Raw genomic sequence first — 27,418 nt, 5'->3', positions numbered from 1 at the left:
AGCGAGCGCCTGGTTATAGAGCGTGCAGGGGAAATAGAGCGAGCGCCTGGTTATAGAGCGTGCAGGGGAAATAGAGCGAGCGCCTGGTTATAGAGCGTGCAGGGGAAATAGAGCGAGCGCCTGGTTATAGAGCGTGCAGGGGAAATAGAGCGAGCGCCTGGTTATAGAGCGTGTAGGGGAAATAGAGCGAGCGCCTGGTTATAGAGCGTGCAGGGGAAATAGAGCGAGCGCCTGGTTATAGAGCGTGCAGGGGAAATAGAGCGAGCGCCTGGTTCTAGAGCGTGCAGGGGAAATAGAGCGAGTGCCTGGTTATAGAGCGTGTAGGGGAAATAGAGCGAGCGCCTGGTTATAGAGCGTGCAGGGGAAATAGAGCGAGCGCCTGGTTAAAAAGCGTGCAGGGGTAATAGAGCGAGCGCCTGGTTATAGAGCGTGCAGGGGAAATAGAGCGAGCGCCTGGTTATAGAGCGTGCAGGGGAAATAGAGCGAGCGCCTGGTTATAGAGCGTGCAGGGGAAATAGAGCGAGCGCCTGGTTATAGAGCGTGCAGGGGAAATAGAGCGAGCGCCTGGTTATAGAGCGTGCAGGGGAAATAGAGCGAGCGCCTGGTTCTAGAGCGTGCAGGGGAAATAGAGCGAGCGCCTGGTTATAGAGCGTGCAGGGGAAATAGAGCGAGCGCCTGGTTATAGAGCGTGCAGGGGAAATAGAGCGAGCGCCTGGTTATACAGTGTGCAGGGTAAATAGAGTGAGCGCCTGGTTACAGAGCAAGCACCTGGTTATAGAGCATGCAGGAGAAATAGAGCGAGTGCCTGGTTATAGAGTGTGCAGGGGAAATAGAGCGAGCGCCTGGTTATAGAGTGTGCAGGGGAAATAGAGCGAGCGCCTGGTTATAGAGCGTGCAGGGGAAATAGAGCGAGCGCCTGGTTATAGTGTGTGCAGGGGAAATAGAATGAGCGCCTGGTTATAGAGCGTGCAGGGGAAATAGAGCGAGCGCCTGGTTATAGAGCATGCAGGGGAAATAGAGCGAGCGCCTGGTTATACAGTGTGCAGGGTAAATAGAGTGAGCGCCTGGTTACAGAGCAAGCACCTGGTTATAGAGCATGCAGGAGAAATAGAGCGAGTGCCTGGTTATAGAGTGTGCAGGGGAAATAGAGCGAGCGCCTGGTTATAGAGTGTACAGGGGAAATAGAGTGAGCGACTGTTATAGAGCGTGCAGGGGAAATAGAGCGAGCGCCTGGTTATAGAGTGTGCAGGGGAAATAGAGCGAGTGCCTAATTATAGAGTGTGCAGGGGAAATAGAGCGAGCACCAGGTTATAGAGCGTGCAGTGGAAATAGAGCGAGCGCCTGGTTATAGAGCGTGTAGTGGAAATAGAGCGAGCGCCTGGTTATAGAGCGTGTAGTGGAAATAGAGCGAGCGCCTGGTTATAGAGAGTGCAGGGGAAATAGAGCGAGCGCCTGGTTCTAGAGCGTGCAGGGGAAATAGAGCGAGCGCCTGGTTATAGAGCGTGCAGGGGAAATAGAGCGAGCACCTGGTTATAGAGCGTGCAGGGGAAATAGAGCGAGCGCCTGGTTATAGAGCGTGCAGGGGAAATAGAGCGAGCGCCTGGTTCTAGAGCGTGCAGGGGAAATAGAGCGAGCGCCTGGTTATAGAGCGTGCAGGGGAAATAGAGCGAGCGCCTGGTTATAGAGCGTGCAGGGGTAATAGAGCGAGCGCCTGGTTATAGAGCGTGCAGGGGAAATAGAGCGAGCGCCTGGTTATAGAGCGTGCAGGGGTAATAGAGCGAGCGCCTGGTTATAGAGCGTGCAGGGGAAATAGAGCGAGCACCTGGTTATAGTGCGTGCAGGGGAAATAGAGCGAGTGCCTGGTTATAGAGCGTGCAGGGGTAATAGAGCGAGCGCCTGGTTATAGAGCGTGCAGGGGAAATAGAGCGAGCGCCTGGTTATAGAGCGTGCAGTGGAAATAGAGCGAGCGCCTGGTTATAGTGCGTGCAGGGGAAATAGAGCGAGCGCCTGGTTATAGAGCGAGCAGGGGTAATAGAGCGAGCGCCTGGTTATAGAGCGTGCAGGGGAAATAGAGCGAGCGCCTGGTTCTAGAGCGTGCAGGGGAAATAGAGCGAGGGCCTGTTTCTAGAGCGTGCAGGGGAAATAGAGCGAGCGCCTGGTTCTAGAGCGTGCAGGGGAAATAGAGCGAGCGCCTGGTTCTAGAGCGTGCAGGGGAAATAGAGCGAGCGCCTGGTTCTAGAGCGTGCAGGGGAAATAGAGCGAGCGCCTGGTTATAGAGCGTGCAGGGGAAATAGAGCGAGCGCCTGGTTATAGAGCGTGCAGTGGAAATAGAGCGAGCGCCTGGTTATAGAGCGTGCAGGGGAAATAGAGCGAGCGCCTGGTTATAGAGCGTGTAGGGGAAATAGAGCGAGCGCCTGGTTATAGAGAGTGCAGGGGAAATAGAGCGAGCGCCTGGTTATAGAGCGTGCAGGGGAAATAGAGCGAGCGTCTGGTTCTAGAGCGTGCAGGGGAAATAGAGCGAACGCCTGGTTATAGAGCGTGCAGGGGAAATAGAGCGAGCGTCTGGTTCTAGAGCGTGCAGGGGAAATAGAGCGAACGCCTGGTTCTAGAGCGTGCAGGGGAAATAGAGCGAGCGCCTGGTTATAGAGCGTGCAGGGGAAATAGAGCGAGCGCCTGGTTATAGAGCGTGCAGGGGAAATAGAGCGAGCGCCTGGTTATAGAGCGTGCAGGGGAAATAGAGCGAGCGCCTGGTTATAGAGCGTGCAGTGGAAATAGAGCGAGCGCCTGGTTATAGAGCGTGCAGGGGAAATAGAGCGAGGGCCTGGTTATAGAGCGTGTAGGGGAAATAGAGCGAGCGCCTGGTTATAGAGCGTGCAGGGGAAATAGAGCGAGCGCCTGGTTATAGAGCGTGCAGGGGAAATAGAGCGAGCGCCTGGTTATAGAGCGTGCAGGGGAAATAGAGCGAGCGCCTGGTTATAGAGCGTGTAGGGGAAATAGAGCGAGCGCCTGGTTATAGAGCGTGCAGTGGAAATAGAGCGAGCGCCTGGTTATAGAGCGTGCAGGGGAAATAGAGCGAGCGCCTGGTTATAGAGCGTGCAGGGGAAATAGAGCGAGTGCCTGGTTATAGAGCGTGTAGGGGAAATAGAGCGAGTGCCTGGTTATAGAGCGTGCAGGGGAAATAGAGCGAGCGCCTGGTTAAAAAGCGTGCAGGGGTAATAGAGCGAGCGCCTGGTTATAGAGCGTGCAGGGGAAATAGAGCGAGCGCCTGGTTCTAGAGCGTGCAGGGGAAATAGAGCGAGCGCCTGGTTATAGAGCGTGCAGGGGAAATAGAGCGAGCGCCTGGTTATAGAGCGTGCAGGGGAAATAGAGCGAGCGCCTGGTTATAGAGCGTGCAGGGGAAATAGAGCGAGCGCCTGGTTCTAGAGCGTGCAGGGGAAATAGAGCGAGCGCCTGGTTATAGAGCGTGCAGGGGAAATAGAGCGAGCGCCTGGTTATAGAGCGTGCAGGGGAAATAGAGCGAGCGCCTGGTTATACAGTGTGCAGGGTAAATAGAGTGAGCGCCTGGTTACAGAGCAAGCACCTGGTTATAGAGCATGCAGGAGAAATAGAGCGAGTGCCTGGTTATAGAGTGTGCAGGGGAAATAGAGCGAGCGCCTGGTTATAGAGTGTGCAGGGGAAATAGAGCGAGCGCCTGGTTATAGAGCGTGCAGGGGAAATAGAGCGAGCGCCTGGTTATAGTGTGTGCAGTGGAAATAGAATGAGCGCCTGGTTATAGAGCGTGCAGGGGAAATAGAGCGAGCGCCTGGTTATAGAGCATGCAGGGGAAATAGAGCGAGCGCCTGGTTATACAGTGTGCAGGGTAAATAGAGTGAGCGCCTGGTTACAGAGCAAGCACCTGGTTATAGAGCATGCAGGAGAAATAGAGCGAGTGCCTGGTTATAGAGTGTGCAGGGGAAATAGAGCGAGCGCCTGGTTATAGAGTGTGCAGGGGAAATAGAGCGAGCGCCTGGTTATAGAGCGTGCAGGGGAAATAGAGCGAGCGCCTGGTTATAGAGCGTGCAGGGGAAATAGAGCGAGCGCCTGGTTATAGAGTGTGCAGGGGAAATAGAGCGAGCGCCTGGTTATAGAGTGTGCAGGGGAAATAGAGCGAGCGCCTGGTTATAGAGTGTGCAGGGGAAATAGAGCGAGTGCCTGGTTCTAGAGCGTGCAGGGGAAATAGAGCGAGCGCCTGGTTATAGAGTGTGCAGGGGAAATAGAGCGAGCGCCTGGTTATAGAGCGTGCAGGGGAAATAGAGCGAGCGCCTGGTTATAGTGTGTGCAGGGGAAATAGAATGAGCGCCTGGTTATAGAGCGTGCAGGGGAAATAGAGTAAGTGCCTGGTTATAGAGAGAGTGCCTGGTTATAGAGTGTGCAGGGGAAATAGAGCGAACGCCTGGTTATGGAGCGAGCACCTGCTTATAGAGCATGCTGGGGAAATAGAGCAAGCGCCTGGTTATAGAGTGCGCAGGGGAAATAGAGCAAGCGCCTGGTTATAGAGTGTGCAGGGGAAATAGAGCGAGCGACTGTTATAGAGTGTGCAGGGGAAATAGAGCGAGCGCCTCGTTATACAGTGTGCAGGGTAAATAGAGTGAGCGCCTGGTTACAGAGCAAGCACCTGGTTATAGAGCATGCAGGAGAAATAGAGCGAGTGCCTGGTTATAGAGTGTGCAGGGGAAATAGAGCGAGCGCCTGGTTATAGAGTGTACAGGGGAAATAGAGCGAGCGACTGTTATAGAGTGTGCAGTGGAAATATAGCGAGCACCTGGTTATACAGTGTGCAGGGTAAATAGAGTGAGCGCCTGGTTACAGAGCAAGCACCTGGTTATAGAGCATGCAGGAGAAATAGAGCGAGTGCCTGGTTATAGAGTGTGCAGGGGAAATAGAGCGAGCGCCTGGTTATAGAGTGTGCAGGGGAAATAGAGCGAGCGCCTGGTTATAGAGTGTGCAGGGGAAATAGAGCGAGCGCCTGGTTATAGAGCGTGCAGGGGAAATAGAGCGAGCGCCTGGTTATAGTGTGTGCAGGGGAAATAGAATGAGCGCCTGGTTATAGAGCGTGCAGGGGAAATAGAGTAAGTGCCTGGTTATAGAGAGAGTGCCTGGTTATAGAGTGTGCAGGGGAAATAGAGTGAACGCCTGGTTATAGAGCGAGCACCTGCTTATAGAGCATGCAGGGGAAATAGAGCAAGCGCCTGGTTATAGAGTGTGCAGGGGAAATAGAGCGAGCGACTGTTATAGAGTGTGCAGGGGAAATAGAGCGAGCGACTGTTATAGAGTGTGCAGGGGAAATAGAGTGAGCGCCTGGTTACAGAGCAAGCACCTGGTTATAGAGCGTGCAGGGGAAATAGATCGAGTGCCTGGTTATAGAGTGTGCAGGGGAAATAGAGCGAGTGCCTGGTTCTAGAGCGTGCAGGGGAAATAGAGCGAGCGCCTGGTTATAGAGTGTGCAGGGGAAATAGAGCGAGCGCCTGGTTATAGAGCGTGCAGGGGAAATAGAGCGAGCGCCTGGTTATAGAGTGTGCAGGGGAAATAGAGCGAGCGCCTGGTTATAGAGTGTGCAGGGGAAATAGAGCGAGCGCCTGGTTATAGAGTGTGCAGGGGAAATAGAGCGAGCGCCTGGTTATAGAGCGTGCAGGGGAAATAGAGCGAGCGCCTGGTTATAGAGCGTGCAGGGGAAATAGAGCGAGCGCCTGGTTATAGAGTGTGCAGGGGAAATAGAGCGAGCGCCTGGTTATAGAGTGTGCAGGGGAAATAGAGCGAGCGCCTGGTTATAGAGTGTGCAGGGGAAATAGAGCGAGTGCCTGGTTCTAGAGCGTGCAGGGGAAATAGAGCGAGCGCCTGGTTATAGAGCGTGCAGGGGAAATAGAGTGAGCGCCTGGTTATAGAGTGTGCAGGGGAAATAGAGCGAGCGCCTGGTTATAGAGTGTGCAGGGGAAATAGAGCGAGCGCCTGGTTATAGAGTGTGCAGGGGAAATAGAGCGAGCGCCTGGTTATAGAGTGTGCAGGGGAAATAGAGCAAACGCCTGGTTATAGAGCGAGCACCTGCTTATAGAGCATGCAGGGGAAATAGAGCAAGCATCTGGTTATAGAGTGCGCAGGGGAAATAGAGTGAGCGCCTGGTTATAGAGTGTGCAGGGGAAATAGAGCGAGCGACTGTTATAGAGTGTGCAGGGGAAATAGAGCGAGCGCCTGGTTATACAGTGTGCAGGGTAAATAGAGCGAGCGCCTGGTTACAGAGCAAGCACCTGGTTATAGAGCATGCAGGAGAAATAGAGCGAGTGCCTGATTATAGAGTGTGCAGGGTAAATCAAGCAAGCGCCTGGGTGTAGAGCACATGTGGTTTTGTTGAGCATGTGGGGTTATAGAGTGTGGTTATAGTGAGCGGACTGGGTTATAGAGATTGTGGTGATGTAGGTTGTGGTTTTTGCGAGTTCAAAAAGTACAAAGTTCATAAAATTATCTGCAGTGAATTGAGACTGAGTGATAAAGACACTGATAGATTATCATAGCTCTGTGTGTGTGTGTGTGTGTGTGTGTGTGTGTTCACCAGCACTAGGAGCAAATTTATGATGCACGCAGACACACAGAGTAAAGAACTTGGCGGTTATTGAAATGAGACTCGTTTTTTCCCCCCATCACAGTTTCTATATTTGGAGCACTAACACACTGCACAGGATAATCCCTGAGGGGTGTGTGTGTGTGTGTGTGTCCGTCTCCTTCCCCAACATTATACTGGATCATTTCTCTCTCTCTCTCTCTCTCTCTCTCTCTCTCTCTCTCTCTCTCTCTTTGTGTGTGTGTGTGTTGACTGCTTCAGATGAGTTAAATACAGAGAAAGAATTTCACTGTGCTGTAATGTACAGTATACTGTATGTGATAAAGGCTTCTAATTCTAATAATCTAATCAGAAATTTTCTGTAACCTTGTGATTTTTACTGGCAACAAAATCTGTAAATCAACAGACTTCACTTTTATGAAGTTTAAATCTCACTCAGCGAGATAACGCATACACAGTACTGATACAGATACTAGTAAACAATGTTCATTGTCATAGAAACATGATTCTACCCATCTCTAAAAAGATCACTTTTCTCAGTGAATAAAGACAAAACCATGTTGCATAAAAATACGAGGAAAATTTTAAATTTTTGAGAGAGGAAATAAAAGACACAGTGAGTAGCCAGTAATGGAGTTTATAGGCAGCAAGGGGCTCCCAAAGTCTGGGAATGTGTCTGCTCTCTGTTTACGTGTGTATGTTCACTGCTTCGGGGATAAGGCTTTTTTTTTACAGCCAAACTTTTGACACTTGGGTATCTTTAGGGTTGTTTGCAACAGTTTAGAAGTGATGTATCCACTAGATCTCAGCCTTGGTAAATCATGTAGCATGTAAGTGACATTACAATCTTGGATTCTCTCATCTAATTTATACTCAGAGCGTGATATATGAACCTTGGAGAGAGTGAGATGTCGGCACCCAGGGACATTGTTTTTCTTTTAAAATAAAATCTGGACATGGTATACAGGGACAAAGATGAACAAGTGAACAGGCAACCTCAAATTCTCGGTGGGGGCGCAGCATGATACCTATGAGGTGCTGGAACGTTGCACGTGTCCCATGGAGACCATTCGGGAGGACCTGGTACTGCCAGTGGCCTGATGAGGTGGTGAAGGCAGTTTTGGCTTGTGCTTAGGGTGGTGGAGCCACCTGCCAGTCACCCTTGGTGAGATCAAGGGTGGATATGGAGGGGGCCCTCCCCAGATGGCCAACCAGGTTATCCACCCTGGGCAGGGGGCAGTTGTTGAAGTTTGAGACACTGTTGAGCCTCTTGAAGTTGTTACACAGTCCTAGACTGCCACTGGGCTTGGGTACTGCTACAGTGGGGCTTGATCAGAGGCTGGTAGACTCTTTGATGATTCCATCCTGCAGCATTTGAGCCATTTCCTTCTCTGTTGCATGATGGTGGGCCTCTGGGACACAGTAGGGGCATTATTGGCTCACTACCCCAGAGGGGTTTTGATGTTATGCTGGATCAGGTGGGTCCGACCTGGTTCTGCTGAGAAGTAATCCCCAAAGCAGTCCAGTAGTGTTCCCAGTTCTTGACATTGTCAGGCTGTGAGGTCTTTGCCTTGCTGGACCAGGGTGCACCCCGGTAGTTCTGGGGAGAGAAAAATGTGGGCTGAGAGCAGCAGGAGAGGCTCAATCCAACATTTCAGCAGATTCATGTGATAGGTTTGTGTGGGTTTTCTCTTACTAAGCAGTTGCAGGCAGTAGTTGATGGGGCTGACTCGCTCAGACACCGGTGAAGGGGCTCTGCCAGTGTGTAAGGAACTTGCAGTTTGCTGTTGGTATGAGCAGTAGGCAGTGATCACTGGGCTGCAACTCCTGGGGCTGGATGGTGCAATTGTAGATACAGCTTTGCTTGGCCTGGGCTGTGAGCATCTGTTGGTGGACAATGGGGGTACTTTGTGGTCTTGCATCTCCTTCACATGCTCAGTAGTAGTGCAGAATGGGAAAGGCTGCTTTTCCCAGTCCTCTTTTGCCATATCCAAGAGACCCTGGGGCCTTCTCCCAAACAGGAGCTCGGATGGCATGAAGCTGGTTGATGCTTGTGGGGTTTTGCGAATGGCAAACAGCATGTATAGGAGAAGGAGGTCCCAATTCCTGCCATCATCATCCAATACACACTGCAGTGTCCTCTTTGGTCTCCTCTTCGGTGTCTGACTGCACAACTCAACCAGACTGTCAGTCTGGGAGTGGCAGAATGAGGTGTGGCTCTGCTTGACCTGCAACAATCAGCAGCCATTATTAATTTAGACATGAAGTGCATACTTCTGTCAGTAAGGAGGTCCTTTGGGAGACCCACATGGGAGAACGACAGAAACAATTCCCTAGCAATATTCTTTGATGTGGCCTTCTGGAGAGGAACTGCCCCAGGGTAACTGGTGGTGTAGTCTACAATAACCAGCATGTGCTCATGGCCTCGAGCAGATTTGTGAAGGGGTCCCACCACATCCACACCTACTCTCTTGAAGGGGATGCTGATAATGGGCAGAGGCATGAATGGGGCAGGTGCTAGCCTTTTTGGGGTAGTGCACTGGCATCAGGGGCAGCACTAGCAGAAGTTCCTCACTTTAGTGTTCATCCTTGGCCAAAGGTGTCCATCGCGAATCTTCTCCAGGGTGTTTTTGCTTGCTAAATGCTGCCCAGAAGATGGGAATGGGCTTGGTGCTTTACAAGGTACACCTTTGAGTGGGGGTTCACTAGCAGGTCCATGGGCTGGCCATGCCGGTCTGTGTGGTGGTGGAGGAAGGTCCTAGTGGACCAGGAAATGGAAACCAGGGAGAGGCTGTCCTAATTGCTGGCCTTTTCCCTCAATAACATGCACCTTCCCCCAAGTTTTTCAATTGCTTGTCCTGCTTTTGCTCCTGCCTGAAGTTCCCCTCTTGGGTCACCTGCTTAGACACATGAGAGAGAGGGTTAGGAGTGGAGTCTGACTCACCTTTGGCAGCACAGGCATCACTGTCCTCATGTTTCCTGGCCAGGCACATATTCTGGAGCAGTGCAGTGCTGTCACCAGACCTCTGAGGTGCTCATCATCTCCCTGCCTTCCTGGCAACAGGCAGCTCCTTAGGGAACCCAGGCCAATAGCTACCCAGGATGAGAGGGACAAAGAGGTCAGGAACCACAATAATAGTTAGTTTCCACTCCCTGTGTTCATTGCCAATTTGGATGTAGGCGGTAGCCAGCTCTCGTGTGTCCCTGTGCACCCAGGTGACCTTTATAGTGCTGCTGTGCCCCACAACCTCAGACCAGCTGGAGGGTCAAATCAGTGTGATGGTACTGCCAGAATGGAGTAGGGCTTGCAGTGGCTGTCCCTTTATCTGCACAAGGGCACTTGGAAGGTGAAGGCTTCCAAGAGGTGAGTGGATGATGCAGCCTGTAAGTCATGGCTTCTGGGCTGGGGTGGGTGGTAGAGGTTTAGGAATGATAGGCATGGCCTTGTCGAGGGGTGATGGGGAGCAAGCTGGCTGGGGTGTGTGTCTTTGTGGTTCGGAGTTGACCCAGGTGAAGGTGTGAAGGGTCCTGTTGTGAGTCTGGTGGATTTTTGATGTTTCTCACTTGCTGATGTCCAGCATCACGAGGCCCACTCCAGGGCCCCACCAGCTCTGCAGGTGTTTTGGGAGCCCTCATTCCCATGGCCATGCACTCTGCAGGTGGCAGCACATGGAGGAAATGATTCGTGGCAACCTGCTCTGCGATCTGTGTGACTGAATGTTGTTCAGACTGCAGTTATCTTTTGGTGGTTCTCAGCAGGGTATCTGTCTGACTGTGAGAGTTGATGTCAGCCTGATAGACCTAGCAGTGGAACTCTGCTGCAGCTTGGCAGGTGGAGAACTCTGAATGCCCCATGATTTGCTCTTTCAGGAGTGGGTAATCCTCTGCTGAATTTGGCAGGAATCCATAGAAGGCAAACTGGGCTTCTTTACTAAGCAGGGGAGCCAGACCCTTGGCCCATTCTAGAAGAAGAAGAAGCCTTTATTTGTCACATGCACACTCAAGCACAGTGAAATTCATCCTCTGCATTTAACCCATCTGAAGCAGTGAACACACGCACACACCCAGAGCAATGGGCAGCCATAGTACAGTGCCCGGGGAGCAGTTAGGGGTTAGGTACCTTGCTCAAAGGCACTTCAGCCTAAGGCTGCCCCATGTTAACTGCATGTCTTTGAACTGTGGTGGAAACCGGAGCACCCGGAGGAAACCCATGCAGACACTGGGAGAACATGCAAACTCCACACAGAAAGGCCCCCCATTGGCCACTGGGCTCAAACATAGAATCTTCTTGCTGTGAGGTGACAGTGCTAACCACTACACCACCGTGCCAACCCTTGGGCCAACCCTCCTGTATGGCGGTCTATTCAAAGGTGTAGAGATAAGCCTCTGTTATCAGTTGAGTTCAGCTTGGGGAGCAGATGGAGAGCCTTTTGGTTGGGATCTGGAAGACAGGCGGGGAGAGAAGAGTTTCTGGCCTGTTACTGCAGCAGCTTCTGATTGGTGACTTATGTCATGGCGCCCCTCGAGGCAGACGTGTTTGCTCGCTCCACTCTTGAATGCTGGCTTTTTCTTCTTTTTTGTGTATTTTCTGTTTTTTTCTGTCATGCACAAATGTCATGCACTGCTAACGTATAACAGACAGGCACTGCTGGACATCGCTAACACACACAGCCATTTGGAATTTTACTGGCTTTATACCACTGGAGCTACAACTCACTGTTCACTCCTGCAACCACCACCAGCCCCAGGAAGGCTCTGAAGCACCGGGCCCAAGTGAGCATGCTGACCCCAGGAGAGTGCTTTGGAGATGGCAATGCAAGCGAGGTGGGGGGGGGCTCCACGCTAGGGTAAAAGCTCGCACTAGCCGACCACCGCTACCCAGCCTCTTGCTAGCCAATGTGTGGTCTCTGGAAAACAAACTGGACAAATTAAGAGCCAGAATCACAGCTCAGCAGGAAATAAGAGAGTACTGCACTCTAATTTTCACCGAGATCTGGCTCTCAGACAAAATCCCAGAATGCGCCATTCAGCTACAGACTCACTCTGTACACCGATGAGACCAGACCGCAGCCTCCGATAAGGCTAAAGGGGGAGGTGTGTGTGTGTTTATTAACAACTCTTGGTGTGGAGATATACAGACTGTTTATAAGCACTGTTCGCCAGATGTGGAGCTGTTATTGCTGAAATGCCACCCCTATTATCTACCAAGGGAATTCACTGCTGTGTTTTTAGCCACTGTTTACATTCCCCCGCGAGCTAACTCCACGGCAGCACTCAGTAAACTCCACGATGACATCAGCGTGTTAGAGACAGCTCATCCCGACGCTGTTTTTATCATCACCGGTGACTTTAATCAGTGCAATTTACGGACTGTATTCCCTAAATATTATCAACATGTGGACATCCCCACCTGTGATAAGAACATACTGGACCATGTTTACAGCAACATACGCAGTGCATACAGGATCACACCCCGCCCCCACTTCGGACACTCAGACCACATCTCTTTGTTCCTGTATCCGGCCTACAGACAAAGACTAAAACAAACAAATCCTATCACCAAACAAGTCAAACTCTGGAGCCCAGAGACTGAGAGCACCCTTCAGGACTGTTTTGCTCAGACAGACTGGGATGTGTTTAAAGCTGCAGCCACTTTGGAGGACTCTTCTGTCAGTATACAGAACTATGCTGAGTACGTGACTGGGTACATCAGCACATGTCTGCAACATTGTGCCCACCATACAGATTAGGAAGTTTCCCAACCAAAAGCCCTGGGTAAACAGTCAGTTACAATGCATGCTGCGTGCTCTCTTGCATTTAGATCAGGCAATGAGATGGAGTATAAAGCGGCGAAGTACGGACTGAGGAAAGCCATTACAGCAGCCAAGAGGCAGTACAGAGAGAAGCTGGACGGCTTCTATTCTACTGCTGACCCCAGATAAATGTGGAAAGGCCTGCAGCACATCACAGAGTACAGGGCCACCACCAGCACCATCAGCTCCACAGACAGCCTGCCGGATGACCTCAACACTTTCTACACCCACTTTGAGACCACCAGCTACAGCACAGAGAGGTGGCACACACACACCTGGACCACCCAACCCCCCTTCCCCCCACCAACAGTCTCATCAGGCCAGGTACACAAAGCTCTGAGGAGGATCAACCCCAGGAAGGCAGTAGGACCAGATAACATCCCTGGACGGGCCCTCAGAGTATGTGCCAATGAGCCGGCTGATGTTTTCACCACCATCTTCAACCTTTCCATCAGCCAGAGCACTGTTCCCTCCTGCTTCAAGACCACAACCATTGTCCCTCTTCCCAAGAAGAGCCTACCCACCTGCCTAAATGATTACAGGCCGATAGCACTCAATCCAATCATCTCAAAGTGCTTTGAGAGAGTGGTACTGGCCCACATTCAGAACAGCATACCAGAAACCCTGGACCCCCTGCAGTATGCCTACAGGCCCAACAGGTCCACCTCAGATGCCATCGCTGCTGCCCTCCATTATGCCCTCTCCCACCTGGAAAACAAAGACTCTTACATCAGGATGCTCTTTGTTGACTACAGCTCTGCCTTCAACACTGTCATCCCCCACAAACTCATCCATAAACTGTCCACACTTGGTTTGCACCCCACCCTCTGTGACTGGCTCGACTTCCTGACTGGCAGGCCCCAGACTGTCAGGATTGGTAATAGGACTTCATCCAGCATCATCACAAACATTGGCACCCCACAGGGATGTGTCCTCAGCCCCATCCTCTACACTCTGTTCACCCATGACTGTGTCGCCTCCCACAAGGACAACATCATCCTGAAGTTCGCGGATGACACCGCAGTGATAGGACACATCACTGGTGGTGACGAAATGGCCTACAGGAGGGAGGTGGCCAGTCTGGTGTCATGGTGTGAGGATAACAACCTCACCCTCAACACAGATAAGATGAAGGAGATGATAGTGGACATGAGGAAGGAGAGGAGACCTCATCGGCCACTGTTCATCTGGGAGCTTGAGGTGGAGAGGGTGAGCAGCTTCAAATACCTGGGTGTTCACATCAGTGAGGACCTCACATGGACACAACACCACACAGCTGGTTAGGAAGGCTCAACAGCAACTGTACTTCCTGAGGAGGCTGAGGAAGTTTAGTATGTCACTCAAGATCCTCAGCAACTTCTACAGCTGCATGATTGAGAGCATTCTGACCAACTGCATCACTGTGTGGTACGGCAGCACTACAGCTATGGACCGCAAATGCCTGCAGAGGGCAGTGAAGACTGCTGAGAGGATCACCAAAACTCCACTACCCTCTCTGCAGAGCATCTACCACCGCAGAGTCCATAGGAGAGCTGCCTCCATCCTCAAAGACCCCACCCACCCCCAGCACGGACTGTTCACACTCCTACCCTCAGGTCGGAGGGACAGAAGTGTGAAATGTCAGACTAAAGAACTCTTTCTTTTCCACTGCCATCAGACTCCTGAACAGCTGGCAGGAGTCTATAACCATGGACTACCTTCCTGTTAACTGTCCTTGGCTGTTTACATCTATTTACATTTGTTTACACATTACTGCCCTTTTTGCTGCTGTTCCTTGACTGTTTACATCTGGTTACATTGTTTACACATTTGCACATTACTGCCCTTCTGCTGCTGCATCTGATCATTGCCTTATTTTTGTATTACACTACCTATTTTGCACTACATTTACCTTTATTTTATACTACACTGGGTGTTTTTGTTGCTTTTGCTTTTCTTTGCTTTTATTTTTGTACTATATTGAGCTTAAACACCACATACTCAAATACTGAAACTAGCCCAAAAAACATCAATTCAAAAAGGGAGACACTTTTAAAAATTTTCTTAGCTTTCTGTGTTCAGAAGCGGGCCACTGTAGTGCTCATGCATTTCTTACGTACAGATATTATCCACTCCATAAACCCTCTTTCTTTATAATCTAGTATCTCACAGTATAAATTATTCTGTACCTCACAGACACACTGTCTGCATGTACACTGTGCCTTTATTCACATCAATTTATTAGATTTCATTCAGATTATTTGCTATAAAACAAGATCTTGGTGGTGTTTAAACTAACCCAATCTGGCAACCTGGTCATGAACTGTCCTGTCCTCTGATCCTCACCTGAGCATGGGGCAGCGTGACTCCTGCCTCAGTGGGCCTCTATTAGCAGTGCTTGTATGTTGCAGTTCTTACATTTGACCACTAGGGGCAATAACTCTTGTTGGTGGCTGAAAACAGGTTGTTATTACTGTAATGTAATGTGAAATATAAAATGAATGTTGTGCGCGTTTTAAACCATGTGATGTCTCAGTGACGTCTCATTTGAGCTAAAAATAGCAAATAAAAAGAAGCAGATTCTAAGATTCTCTAATTTATCATTGTTAACAGATATAACTTTACGGATGATGATGATGGTGGTGGTAATAATAATAATAATAATAATAATAAACAGTGCGAGATGGTGGACTTTGTGTGATTTTTCTTGCCAGCTGAATTTTTGGGTTTTGTGTCGCACTCATCCTCCACAACACATTTCTCATAAACACATTCATCCTCCTCCTGCTGCATAAACACTGCTTTATGGAGGAGTTTCTTAGTCCTGTTCTCACACACACACTGCGCTGAGGCTTATTTATCACCGCATCTCATCTGATGCTCATTGTTTCCTGCTGACTGTTTTTCACAAACAGATCTGGAGACACGTCTTCAGTGTGTGAAATTTTCTGCCATACTTGTTCACCAGAGCTACACTGCTATTGTTGCTAACAAGCTCATTTAAAATGATTCTTGCACTACAGCGCTGCTGAATTCTGGATTGTGATTGGTCAGGAGGTGTTTGTAAAGCTGTAACTCAGCTCTGTGCAGTGGAATGTTTGAGGTCAGTTGAAAGTGATGCTATGACTGTCCTTGCTAATGCTAACTTGAGTCAATATTGACATTTTTTTTCTTTTTTACCAGAAGTTGTTATTGGCTCTCTGCAACGTGGCTAAAAGTTGCTAGATTGTGTCATTCACAAATTGGTGAAAAGTGATGTTTGTTGTTGCCAGAGTTGTGAGAAGTCACCAAATTTGTCTCTAGATAAGATTTTTAGTCACTAGGGAAGGTCAAAATGTGACTAAATCTAGTGACAAAGTGTGTGTGTGTGTGTTTTGTCATCGACTGTAGATAACATGGACGGTGTGGCTCCAACACCTCCTATTCTATAGAAATGGAGCCAAAATTCCTTTGCCATGTCAAATATGGAGGCAGAATCTGCACAGTAGAGACCAGAGCTGAAGTCAGGTACACTCACTCCTGTGGTAGTCCCGCCCCTTTCTCCCAATGTACAGTGGTAGAAATGATCAGGTGAATACAGTCACCACCTCAAGTTCTCTTTATCACATCTATCCAGAGAGTTAAATAGTTTCGGCTGGAGATATTTCATTAATACAGACATGTCTAAGGACTTTAATCACGTGAACTGTAAAGTCTCTGACACTGACGTGACTAACGTTACCCAACTAACGTCATCACCACGGAGTTACGAACTCGTTATTTGGGACACATGGCTGTTCCTAGGGCACTGTTCACTAACTCATCTACTTATCAAATCCATCCTAATGTTATTGGTAGCCGTCTGGATGTCGTTAATACTGAAATAATATCCTGTAGTTATCAGGGTGGCTGTGTGGCTGGTAGCGAGCGTGATTAAACTCACCTTTTCCTGTGAAACCTCTCGATGGTTCAGACTTTTTTAGTACGAAAGGATAACGGTTTGTCTTAGTGCATGTGTCCAGAAAAGTTCACATAAATGTGTTTCTGTAATGAACAGACAGACAGGATGTGATACAGGATCTGCAGCTGGTCTCTTACAGTCAGGCTGTCAATCACTTCACTCCCAAGTGTAGCCATGCCTTCTTAATTTACAGCAGAAGAGCATTTTGAAAACTCATTTCTGGGGGAAAATATAATGTGCAGATATCAGTATGGGGAAAACTAACTGTGTGAATAAGACACTGTAGATGGAAAGATGGTTTAGACAAGATAAGTGACATAGAAAAAAGGCTGTTTTGTCATTTAAACACATGGTGATGGGTGGGGCTAAAAATGACACTGCAGCCAGCCAACAGGGGCACCAGAGCTGTGGGAGCATCACTTGTTCTTAGAGATGATATGCTTTCCATGGTTTCTACAGTCAATGGTGTGTGTGTGTGTGTGTGTGTGTGTGTGTGTGTGTGTGCAAGAGAGACACATGTACACACATACTTTGTTCATGCCGCTACCATCTGGGTCACCCCACAGTATGTAACTCTCTCTCTCACACACACACACACACACACACACACACACACACACACACACACACACACACACACACAGAGTGTTATATAAAAGGCTGCTGTAGTGGTGTAGCAAGTTCCTGCATGTAGTGTTGATAAATGCACTTGGATCAGTAAACACCTTCATTATCATTATTATTATTATTGCATTATATGGAGGAAGGGTTTTTTATGTGTGTGTGTGTGTGTGTGTGTGTGTGATGACCTGTATCTGTATATAAAACCTGATTAAATGCAGTGTAGAAAACAGCGAGGACATGTACACTAGCAGCAGGGCCACACACACACACACACACACACACACACACACACAGAGTCCTGTCACGAATCATAATCTTCCTCCCAAACACACACACAGTTTAAAACAGCACACTGAGCTTCCTGGATTAGAGATGCAGGATTAATAATCCCTCTGTGTGTGTGTGTGTGTGTGTGTGTGTGTGTGTGTGTGTGTGTGTGTGTGTGTGTGTGGCCTTGCTCCTAGTGTACACATCTTCACTGTTTTCTACACTGCACTTAATGACTGCAGGTTTTATGCACAGATGTAGAAGTCAACACACACACACACACACACACACACACACACACACACACACACACACACACAGAGCTGTGGTGTTGTGTTTGTGTAAATGATAGAGGTGAAAGAGCACAGTAGGTCATTACTGTCTCTGAGTCTGAGTTGGTGTGTGTGTGTGTGTGTGTTCTCTCCTGCAGAGAGTGAGTGAGAAAGTGGGTGGAGCTGAAGGAACCAAGCTTGACAATGACTTCATGGAAATGGAGAAGGTGAGTTGTTTGTTTGTTTTTTTGTTTGTTTGTTAGATGTATTTAAATGTGTAAATTGCAATCATTCATCAGATTTACTGATTGATATTTGTTTTTATTACCACCAAATCAGTGTTTTTCCACAAAAATATTTTATATATCTTAAACATCTAGCTCTGTCTCTTTAGCAAAAACAAACAAACAAACAAACAAAACAAGGATACATCACTTCCTGTTTGATGAAAAACCATAAAATAGTTTTGTTTATTTGTTTTGATGACAGAGTGTTGTGTGTCTGTTACAGTATGTTACCTTTTAATACTGATTGTATTTTTGTGTGTTTTGTCTGTAGAAGGTGGACGTTACTAGCCGAGCCGTACTGGATATCATGACCAAAACTACAGAGTACCTACAGCCCAATCCAGGTACGCACACACACACACACACACACACACACACACCAATAATGTACTACACATCCTACATTTGTGTGTTCTGATTGGTCGAGAACTATAGATAAAAGTAACAGTTACAGGTGTGTACTGACTGACTGTGTGTGTGTGTGTTAGCGACCCGTGCTAAGATGAGCATGATGAGCTCTATGTCGAAGATCCGTGGAGGTGATAAGGGGCCGGGATACACACAGACGGAGACAGTGCTGGGCGAGGCCATGCAGAGGTTCGGCCACGAGCTCGGGGACGAGTCCAACTTCGGTAATTAACACACTATACACCACAGCGCCGCCGAATACATTATCATTTCTATTGTAACAGCTCATTCACAGGGACACAAGTAGGCTTGTAACGATATATCGTATGATGATAAATCACTATACAAATTTATGGCAATTCAGATCGATTAAATAAAAAAGTGGATGGTGATTATTATCAGGCTGCGTAATCGTTTAGTTTTTCTGAGCTGTAATTGTATTGTTTAGACAGCAGAGGGCACAATAACAAAATAGTAGGAATACACCTAACTTCACCATAGGTGGAAGTAACACAGCTCTACTGCTGCAAAAACCCACAAAAACAGATCTAAAACATGAAAGAGCTGCTGTGTGATTGACCGTACAAATAGATTTAATAAGAAATCAATGCTCTCTTTTTACAGACTGTTGAAAGATAAAGAAAAGAGAAGCAAATGGAGGTTTATTCAGAGGTTTATTAATTAACAAATGGAATATTTTAGTTAATAACAAATCGTCTGATTGGTTCCAAATCAATCACCTCCTCCAGTAGTAGTTTTAATCTGGTCATTAATGGCACTCTCATTAAACCTTCAGCCACGGTAACCTCGGTGTTATCTTTGATTCTGCCCTCTCACATAAGCTGCCTGTCTAAAACGGCCTTTGTCACCTCCACAACATTACACATCTCCACCCTGCACTCAGCACCAAGTATGCTGAAACACCCATCCATGCCTTTATTACATCATGATTAGATTATTGTAATCCTCTGTTTGTTGGTCATTCAGCCAGGTCCATTGCTTGGCTTCAGTATACAACCCCGATTCCAAAAAAGTTGGGACAAAATACAAATTGTAAATAAAAACGGAATGCAACGATGTGGAAGTTTCAAAATGCCATATTTTATTCAGAATAGAACATAGATGACATATCGAATGTTTAAACTGAGAAAATGTATCATTTAAAGAGAAAAATTAGGTGATTTTTAAATTTCATGACAACAACACATCTCAAAAAAGTTGGGACAAGGCCATGTTTCCCACTGTGAGACATCCCCTTTTCTCTTTACAACAGTCTGTAAACGTCTGGGGACTGAGGAGACAAGTTGCTCAAGTTTAGGGATAGGAATGTTAACCCATTCTTGTCTAATGTAGGATTCTAGTTGCTCAACTGTCTTGGGTCTTTTTTGTCGTATCTTCTGTTTTATGATGCGCCAAATGTTTTCTATGGGTGAAAGATCTGGACTGCAGGCTGGCCAGTTCAGTACCCGGACCCTTCTTCTACACAGCCATGATGCTGTAATTGATGCAGTATGTGGTTTGGCATTGTCATGTTGGAAAATGCAAGGTCTTCCCTGAAAGAGACGTCGTCTGGATGGGAGCATATGTTGCTCTAGAACCTGGATATACCTTTCAGCATTGATGGTGTCTTTCCAGATGTGTAAGCTGCCCATGCCACACGCACTAATACAACCCCATACCATCAGAGATGCAGGCTTCTGAACTGAGCGCTGATAACAACTTGGGTCGTCCTTCTCCTCTTTAGTCCGAATGACACGGTGTCCCTGATTTCCATAAAGAACTTTAAATTTTGATTCGTCTGACCACAGAACAGTTTTCCACTTTGCCACAGTCCATTTTAAATGAGCCTTGGCCAAGAGAAGACGTCTGCGCTTCTGGATCATGTTTAGATACGGCTTCTTCTTTGAACTATAGAGTTTTAGCTGGCAACGGCGGATGGCACGGTGAATTGTGTTCACAGATAATGTTCTCTGGAAATATTCCTGAGCCCATTTTGTGATTTCCAATACAGAAGCATGCCTGTATGTGATGCAGTGCCGTCTAAGGGCCCGAAGATCATGGGCACCCAGTATGGTTTTCCGGCCTTGACCCTTACGCACAGAGATTCTTCCAGATTCTCTGAATCTTTTGATGATATTATGCACTGTAGATGATGATATGTTCAAACTCTTTGCAATTTTACACTGTCGAACTCCTTTCTGATATTGCTCCACTATTTGTCGGCGCAGAATTAGGGGGATTGGTGATCCTCTTCCCATCTTTACTTCTGAGAGCTGCTGCCACTCCAAGATGCTCTTTTTATACCCAGTCATGTTAATGACCTATTGCCAATTGACCTAATGAGTTGCAATTTGGTCCTCCAGCTGTTCCTTTTTTGTATCTTTAACTTTTCCAGCCTCTTATTGCCCCTGTCCCAACTTTTTTGAGATGTGTTGCTGTCATGAAATTTCAAATGAGCCAATATTTGGCATGAAATTTCAAAATGTCTCACTTTCGACATTTGATATGTTGTCTATGTTCTATTGTGAATACAATATCAGTTTTTGAGATTTGTAAATTATTGCATTCCGTTTTTATTTACAATTTGTACTTTGTCCCAACTTTTTTGGAATCGGGGTTGTATTCAAAACTCTGCAGTCAGAGTCCTCACCCACACTAAACAATCAGCACACATTTTTTAAAATCCAAATATGTTCCTGCCTTCTCATCACTTTCCTTATATGGTTGCAGCTTCCTGTTCTCATCAACATACTCTATGTGCTGATTGGTTCTAAACATAACTAACCATACAGTCATCTGAACACAAATTCACACACAGGACAGCGCACTGATTAAACACAAAAACGCTGATGTTATTTTATTAATTAAAACTGATGAAGGTGATCTAGTAACAACAGAGTGTCCCTGCTGAGTGGTGAAGATTTGCAGCCATTGTAATTCCAAAAGAGCAAGATTCGTCTATCTATCCATCCATCCATTATCCATAACCGCTTAACCTGTGCAGGGTCATGGGCAAGCTGGATCCTATCCCAGCTGACTATAAGTGAGAGGCGGGGTACACCCTGGACAAGTCACCAGATGATTGCCAAAAGAATGACCAAATTCCTACTTCAAAAAAACTACATTGACACAAGTTGAAAAAAAGCCAGAGTCCCTAGTTCCCAGGTTATACTAATCTAGGATCAGAATGAGTCCACCAAGAGAGACAAGAAGGACCTTCATGTTGTATGGTTGGATTTAGAGAATACGTATGGGTCTGTCCCTTATCAACTAATAAGCTTGGCGCTGGACTTCTTCCATGTGCTGATGTTTGTCAAGAACATCATCGAGAGCTACTATGTAGATGTGAAGATTTGTAGTTTGTTGCAGGACTACACAACTGACTGGCAGGAACTTGGCAGGGGAACAGCAATGGGGTGTGCCATCTCTCCCATCCTATTCACAGCTACTTTTGAGGTCATCTTGATTGGCATGAGGACAATGGCCAAGGAAGTCTGTAACAGTAATAACATTTGCCACCCCTTTGTTACTTCATGGATGATGTCACAAGCCTACTGCAGACAGCTGCTAGGCTCCTTAAGAACTGCTTTCCTGGGCCAGAATGAAAATAAAGCCTGCTAAGTCCTACACCCCCTCTATCTGTAAGAGTAACCAAGTGGATATGGTCTCTTTTCAAGTGGCAGGAGAGATGTGCCCCTCAGATGCTGCTCTGTTTGGAAGGAATGCACTTTGGCTACCACTGAAGAACATTTCACTTGGGTACAGGCTGAAGAAGACCAGGCTGGTGCTGGAACTCAGACAGTCAAGTGACCAACTGGTCAGGAATACCAGTAGTAAGGTCTGGACAGGGAGAGCATGGAAGGCAGAAGACTCTGTGGACCATGCCATTTCTAATTTAAAATACCAAGAGTTCATCAGAAGAACCCAACAAGGAAGATGTGGGCTGGGCTATGGAAAGCCACAGAAGCTTTGGTCAAAAGTGTGCATGAAAGAACAAAAGAAGTTGGTGGTCAAGGAAGTGACAAGAATGGAGGAAGGCAAGTTCTTGGTAAAGTCCATTAGCCAAAGCCAGCAAGGCCAGTGGATAAAGTGGGAGGGTGTTCTTCCAAGGCCAGTGGGATAGAATGACCTGTGGAAGATCCTTCAGGCAAGATTAAGTTTATTAATCAGAGTCACAGATAATGCTATTCTTTGTCTAGCCAGTCTAACAAGATGGTTCAGCTCAGAAGAGAACTGTGGCCTGTGTGGAATGACCCAGGTAAATCTCCACCACATCCTGTGTGGTTGGAAGACCACCTTATCCCAGGGTCATTACAGGTGGTGGCATGACCAGGTGCTGAGGAAGCTGGCTGAACTCGGATATCATGAGAGTCTTGGCAAATGAAAAGCCTCAATATCACCAGAAGCAGCTTATCCAATTTGAAGCAACTGGACAATCGGTACAGAACTGCCCCACACGGATAAGAACATCAGTCTTTGCCTCAGCAAATGACTGGTCAATGAGAGCAGACCTTGACAAGCAGCTAAGGTTCCGCACTCATCACCCATTACAACAATGAGACCTGATATCTTCCTGTGGTTGGCAACAAAGAAGCATGTCTTGATAGTCAAGCTGACATTCCAAGGGAAGACAGCATCCAAGAGCAAATGAAAGGATATGCTGAGGATATGCTGTTGCCATATGCTGAGCTACTGACAGAATTTCAAGAGAAAGGCTGGAGAACCACAACTTATCCAGTCGAAGTCCGTCGTCAAGGTTTTGTGAGCCTTTCAACCAAGTGCTTCCTTAGAGACATTGGCTTCATGTCTGTGAAAGTCAAAAAAAGTCCTAAAAGATCTCTCAGAAGAAACAGAAAAGGTAAGTTCTTCACAGCCATAGTGAAAATGAGACAACAGCTAGTGGAACTGAGATACCGTGCAGGGGAAGGACCTGACAATTGAATACTTTAGATAGGGGAAATTTGTGTAGGTGCCATGCATGAATGCACGTATTGCTTTGGTTGTACTAAGTACGTGGTCAACAGTTGAGGCTCTGGGTTACTGATCAGACAGTTGGGGGTTCAAATCCCAGCACCACCAAGCTGCCACTGTTGTATTCTTAACCCTGTCTGCATCAGGAGCTGTGTATCATTGTTGACCCTGTACTCTGACTCCAGCTTCCTAATAACCTGGGATATGTGAAGAAAAGAATTTCACTGTGTTGTAACGTATATATGACAAAGCCTTCTTCTTCTGATGCTGAAGGACAAACAGAATAAACTGTAGTTGCTGGGTTGCTATGGCATTAATTGGTTGCAATCAAAGATTGCTAGGATTTTTTAGTAATTGACTCTGAATACCAGGAACTTTACCCACAGAAATTCTGACTAATTTTGGAATTAAAGTCACTAACTGAAAAAGACTTATCAGCAGTGTGTGTGTGTATCAGGCCTGGCTCTGATCGATGCTGGAGAAGCTATGAGAGAGCTGGGTGAGGTGAAGGATGCGTTAGATATGGAGGTGAAGCAAAACTTCATCGATCCAATGCAAGTGCTGCATGATAAGGACCTGAAGGAGATCCAGGTACACAAAATCATATTAAATTATTTTATTAAATTCATGACATATAATTTAATTACAGATTACAACCCCCCCACACACACTGTATATCAATTTATAGTCATTTTATTTATTTTATTAGAATGACAGACTGTGTGAGTTTTGTTCCATCATGGTATCTCTGTGTCACACTGCCCCCTGGTGGGAGTTTGGGTATAGTGCGAGTGTTGGTTAACGTATGTGTGTGTGTGTGTGTGTGTGTGTGTGTGTGTCAGCACCACCTGAAGAAGATGGAGGGTCGGCGTCTGGACTTCGACTATAAGAAGAAGCGTCAGGGGAAGGTGACCGAGGACGAGCTCAAGCAGGCGCTGGAGAAATTCGATGACTCGAAGGACATCGCTGAGCAGAGCATGTTCAACCTGCTGGAGAGCGACGTGAGGACTGTGTGTGTGTGTGTGTGTGTGTGTGTTGCCCATCACTGTGTCACTCCTGTAATGGTATAGTGTGATTAGTGATGTCATAAAACATCGATATATCGATTAGTAACCAGCGCGTTATTTTAATGACGTGTCTTTGAGATGTTCATGTTTTAAAATTACATTTAAATTTGTGCAATTTGTGTTCGCTCACTGTTTCACATTGTAATCTATTATTATTATTATGAGAAGTCTATTGATATTGTGTGGTGTAATAGCTTTGAGACACCACAGGGCTGGACAGACACAGGATATAACACACTGTGGTATACTGTAACTGATCTCCATCACTTCTCTGACACATAATACTGCTCCATCAAGTGGCACATCCTGATATGACATCTGTGTGATTTTAATAGTAAATGCACTATAGATTTATGAATGCACTGCAGTAGCCAGTATTTATATTTGAAAATGACCAATTATCGATATGTGAAAAATGTAATATCAGCACATACCTGAATACCAGAAAGGGAATGAATAATTTTGAATGCTAATCTCTCTCACACTCGCACATACACCTTTCTTTTTGTGACAGTGAGACATGTCTAGACTACAGCAATGCAACCGTGTGTGTGTGTGTGTGTGTGTGTGTGTGTGTGTGTGTGTGTGCGTGCGCAGGTGGAACAGGTGAGTCAGTTGGCTGCTCTGGTGCAGGCTCAGGTGAATTATCACAGACAGGCAGCAGAAATCCTGCAGCAGCTCTCCAGCAAGATTGATGACAGGTGTGTATGTGTGTGTGTATTTTTGTGTAAAATTAATGTAAAATTCTCTGTCATGATTATGTAAATAACTGAAATGAAGCGTTTTACAGAATCAGAGAAGCTTCCAGTAAGCCGAGGAAAGAGTACACACCCAAACCACATGCTTTAGCCGACTTCTCCTCTAGTGAGAGTCACAACGGGGGATTGGGACACAGCCGAGCTCCCACACGCTCCCCGGGTCAGTTTAACACTTTCTTTCATCTCACGCTAAACTCTTTCAGCCTGCATTCACACAAGCGAGTGACAAAGCGACAGGCAATTGATGGTTTTTGTGATTTCAGCAACAGCAACATTTCAACCAAGATTTTTTTGAATCTGTGATATTGCAAAGAAGAAAGAAACCAAAACGACCGTCTCAAATTATTCCTCAGAGTAATCCTACAACATGTGTAGTGTAACATTTCTTCAGTTTCTCTATTCACACATTTTAGTTCCTGCAAAAATGGAAGAAACACATATCCAATTTTTTCCTGACTTCTCATATTTACTCATGATTCATAGCAGAAGCCGGCTTTTGTCTTCTGGTTGGACTGTCACTACCTGTCAGTGTGGCTATATCGACTGTCAATGTCATTGTAAAGGCCAGCTTTAAGCAGAAATTACTAAAAAAGGCAGGTGGATACACAGTACAGAGCTTTTGAAAAGTTGTGAGGACAGTTCTGTAAGAGTGCCTCAACCATCACCAATTGCAGTCCTAAGGCTATTCAAAGCAGAACATCCACAGCCATCTCCACAGTTTTTATGTAGAACCATCCACAGTAATCTCATAGTGATCTTTAGACTGTCTGTGTGGAGCCATCCTCAGCACAGCAAGTGGTTTTCAAGTGATAACAGAAGTAGGGCATCAGGATGGATCAGGCAGGTCCAGAGAGCAGAGGTGGTCAGGATCAATTATATCTTGGGAGTATCATGTGTAGCGAGAGAGAGAGAGAGAGAGAGAGAGAGAGATTAGGTATGTCCCAATGGTTAAAAGAAATAATACATTGTGTGCTGAGTGCAAGCAGGGACTCCGGCAAAACTAACTCTGACAGCATAACTAAAAGGGGAGAGCCAGAAGGTAACACAGGCATGAGGGGCCCCGGGACATAAAGCAGCAGCCACTGCACCATCAACAAACTCGAGTGAGCAAGCGAGTGGGGACTGACAGCATCCATACATCCCAGTTTACCAAAACACTCTGTCTGAGGATCCTCCAGATCTACTCCTTTACCTCATAAACACCATTAACACAAGGCTTGACTAAACAGATATGTTTTCAGCCGAGACTTAAACACTGAGACTGTGTCTGATTCCCGAACACTACTTGGAAGGCTGTTCCATAACTGTGGGGCTTTGTAAGAAAAGGCTCCGCCCCCTGATGGAGCCTTCACTATACGAGGTACCAGCAGATAGCCTGCACCTTTTGATCTAAGTAGGCGTGGCGGGTCATAGAGGAGCAGAAGTTCACTCAGGTACTGTGGTGCGAGACCATTCAGTGCTTTAAAGGTCAATAGTAGTATTTTATAATCAATACAAAATGTGATTGGGAGCCAATGCAGTGTGGATAAGACAGGGGTGATGGGGTCATATTTTCTAGTTCTAGTAAGGACTCTTGCTGCTGCATTTTGAACTAACTGGAGCTTGTTTATGCACTTATTGGAACATCCAGACAGTAAGGCATTACAATAATCCAACCTGGAGGGAACGAAAGCATGAACTAGTTTCTCTGTATCACGTCATGACATCATATTTCTTACCTTAGCAATATTTCTGAGATGAAAGAAAGCTATGTTATGCATCAATGTTATTGATAATGTTATGGTAATGTTATCGATGTGAGTTTCAAATGAAAGACTGGAGTCAACGATCACAATGAGGTGTTTTAGTGCTGCACGGGAAGAAACAGAAAGGCCATTCTGAGTTACTGTGGGGTTTTTTTTGTTGTTCAAGGTATTTTTATTAATTTTTAGGTTATACAAAATACAGTTTTAAATACAGTTTAATATTGTCCAACAGACTCTAACATACAACCCTACCCCTTTGCACCATCCCAAATATACAACATTACACATCATATTAAGTATGATAAACAATTTGTAAAAGACACAAAAAGAACCACAAATGAGTTCAGAAAAAGGAAAAAATAATAATTGGGAAAAAAAGGGGGGGTGTTACATCTCATCTCATTATCTGTAGCTGCTTTATCCTGTTCTACAGGGTCGCAGGCAAGCTGGATCCTATCCCAGCTGACTACGGGCGAAAGGCGGGGTTCACCCTGGACAAGTCGCCAGGTCATCACAGGGCTGACACATACAGTGCCTTGCAAAAGTATTCATACCCCTTGAACTTTTTTACATTTTTCCACCTTACAACCACGAACTTTAAAGTTTTTTATTGAGATTTGATGTGATAGACCAACACAGAGTAGCACATAATTGTGAGGTGAAATGAAAATGATAAATGGTCTTCAAAATTTTAA

General features: G+C 46.7%; 1 protein-coding gene across 2 annotated transcripts in view; it reads left to right on the top strand.

Moving 5' to 3' along the window:
• Positions 1–27,418, top strand: part of sh3gl2a (SH3 domain containing GRB2 like 2a, endophilin A1) — a 59,402-nt gene that overhangs the window by 15,907 nt on the left and 16,077 nt on the right. The window contains exons 1-8 of one of the 2 annotated variants that reach the window (XM_060924902.1): positions 15,408–15,487; positions 17,646–17,714; positions 18,046–18,118; positions 18,263–18,406; positions 23,611–23,744; positions 23,996–24,154; positions 24,818–24,921; positions 25,011–25,138. In XM_060924902.1, the coding sequence (XP_060780885.1) occupies positions 15,479–15,487; positions 17,646–17,714; positions 18,046–18,118; positions 18,263–18,406; positions 23,611–23,744; positions 23,996–24,154; positions 24,818–24,921; positions 25,011–25,138 (820 nt within the window). In that variant the 5' untranslated portion in view covers positions 15,408–15,478. Of the gene's footprint in view, positions 1–15,407; positions 15,488–17,645; positions 17,715–18,045; positions 18,119–18,262; positions 18,407–23,610; positions 23,745–23,995; positions 24,155–24,817; positions 24,922–25,010; positions 25,139–27,418 lie in introns of those variants that run through there. The other variant, XM_060924901.1, reaches the window with a different exon arrangement.

This window comes from Neoarius graeffei, chromosome 7 (genome assembly GCF_027579695.1).
Source record: "Neoarius graeffei isolate fNeoGra1 chromosome 7, fNeoGra1.pri, whole genome shotgun sequence".
NCBI lineage: Eukaryota > Metazoa > Chordata > Actinopteri > Siluriformes > Ariidae > Neoarius > Neoarius graeffei.
The sequence above is the reverse complement of the archived record's forward strand: the minus strand, read 5'-3'. Positions and strand labels throughout refer to the sequence as shown.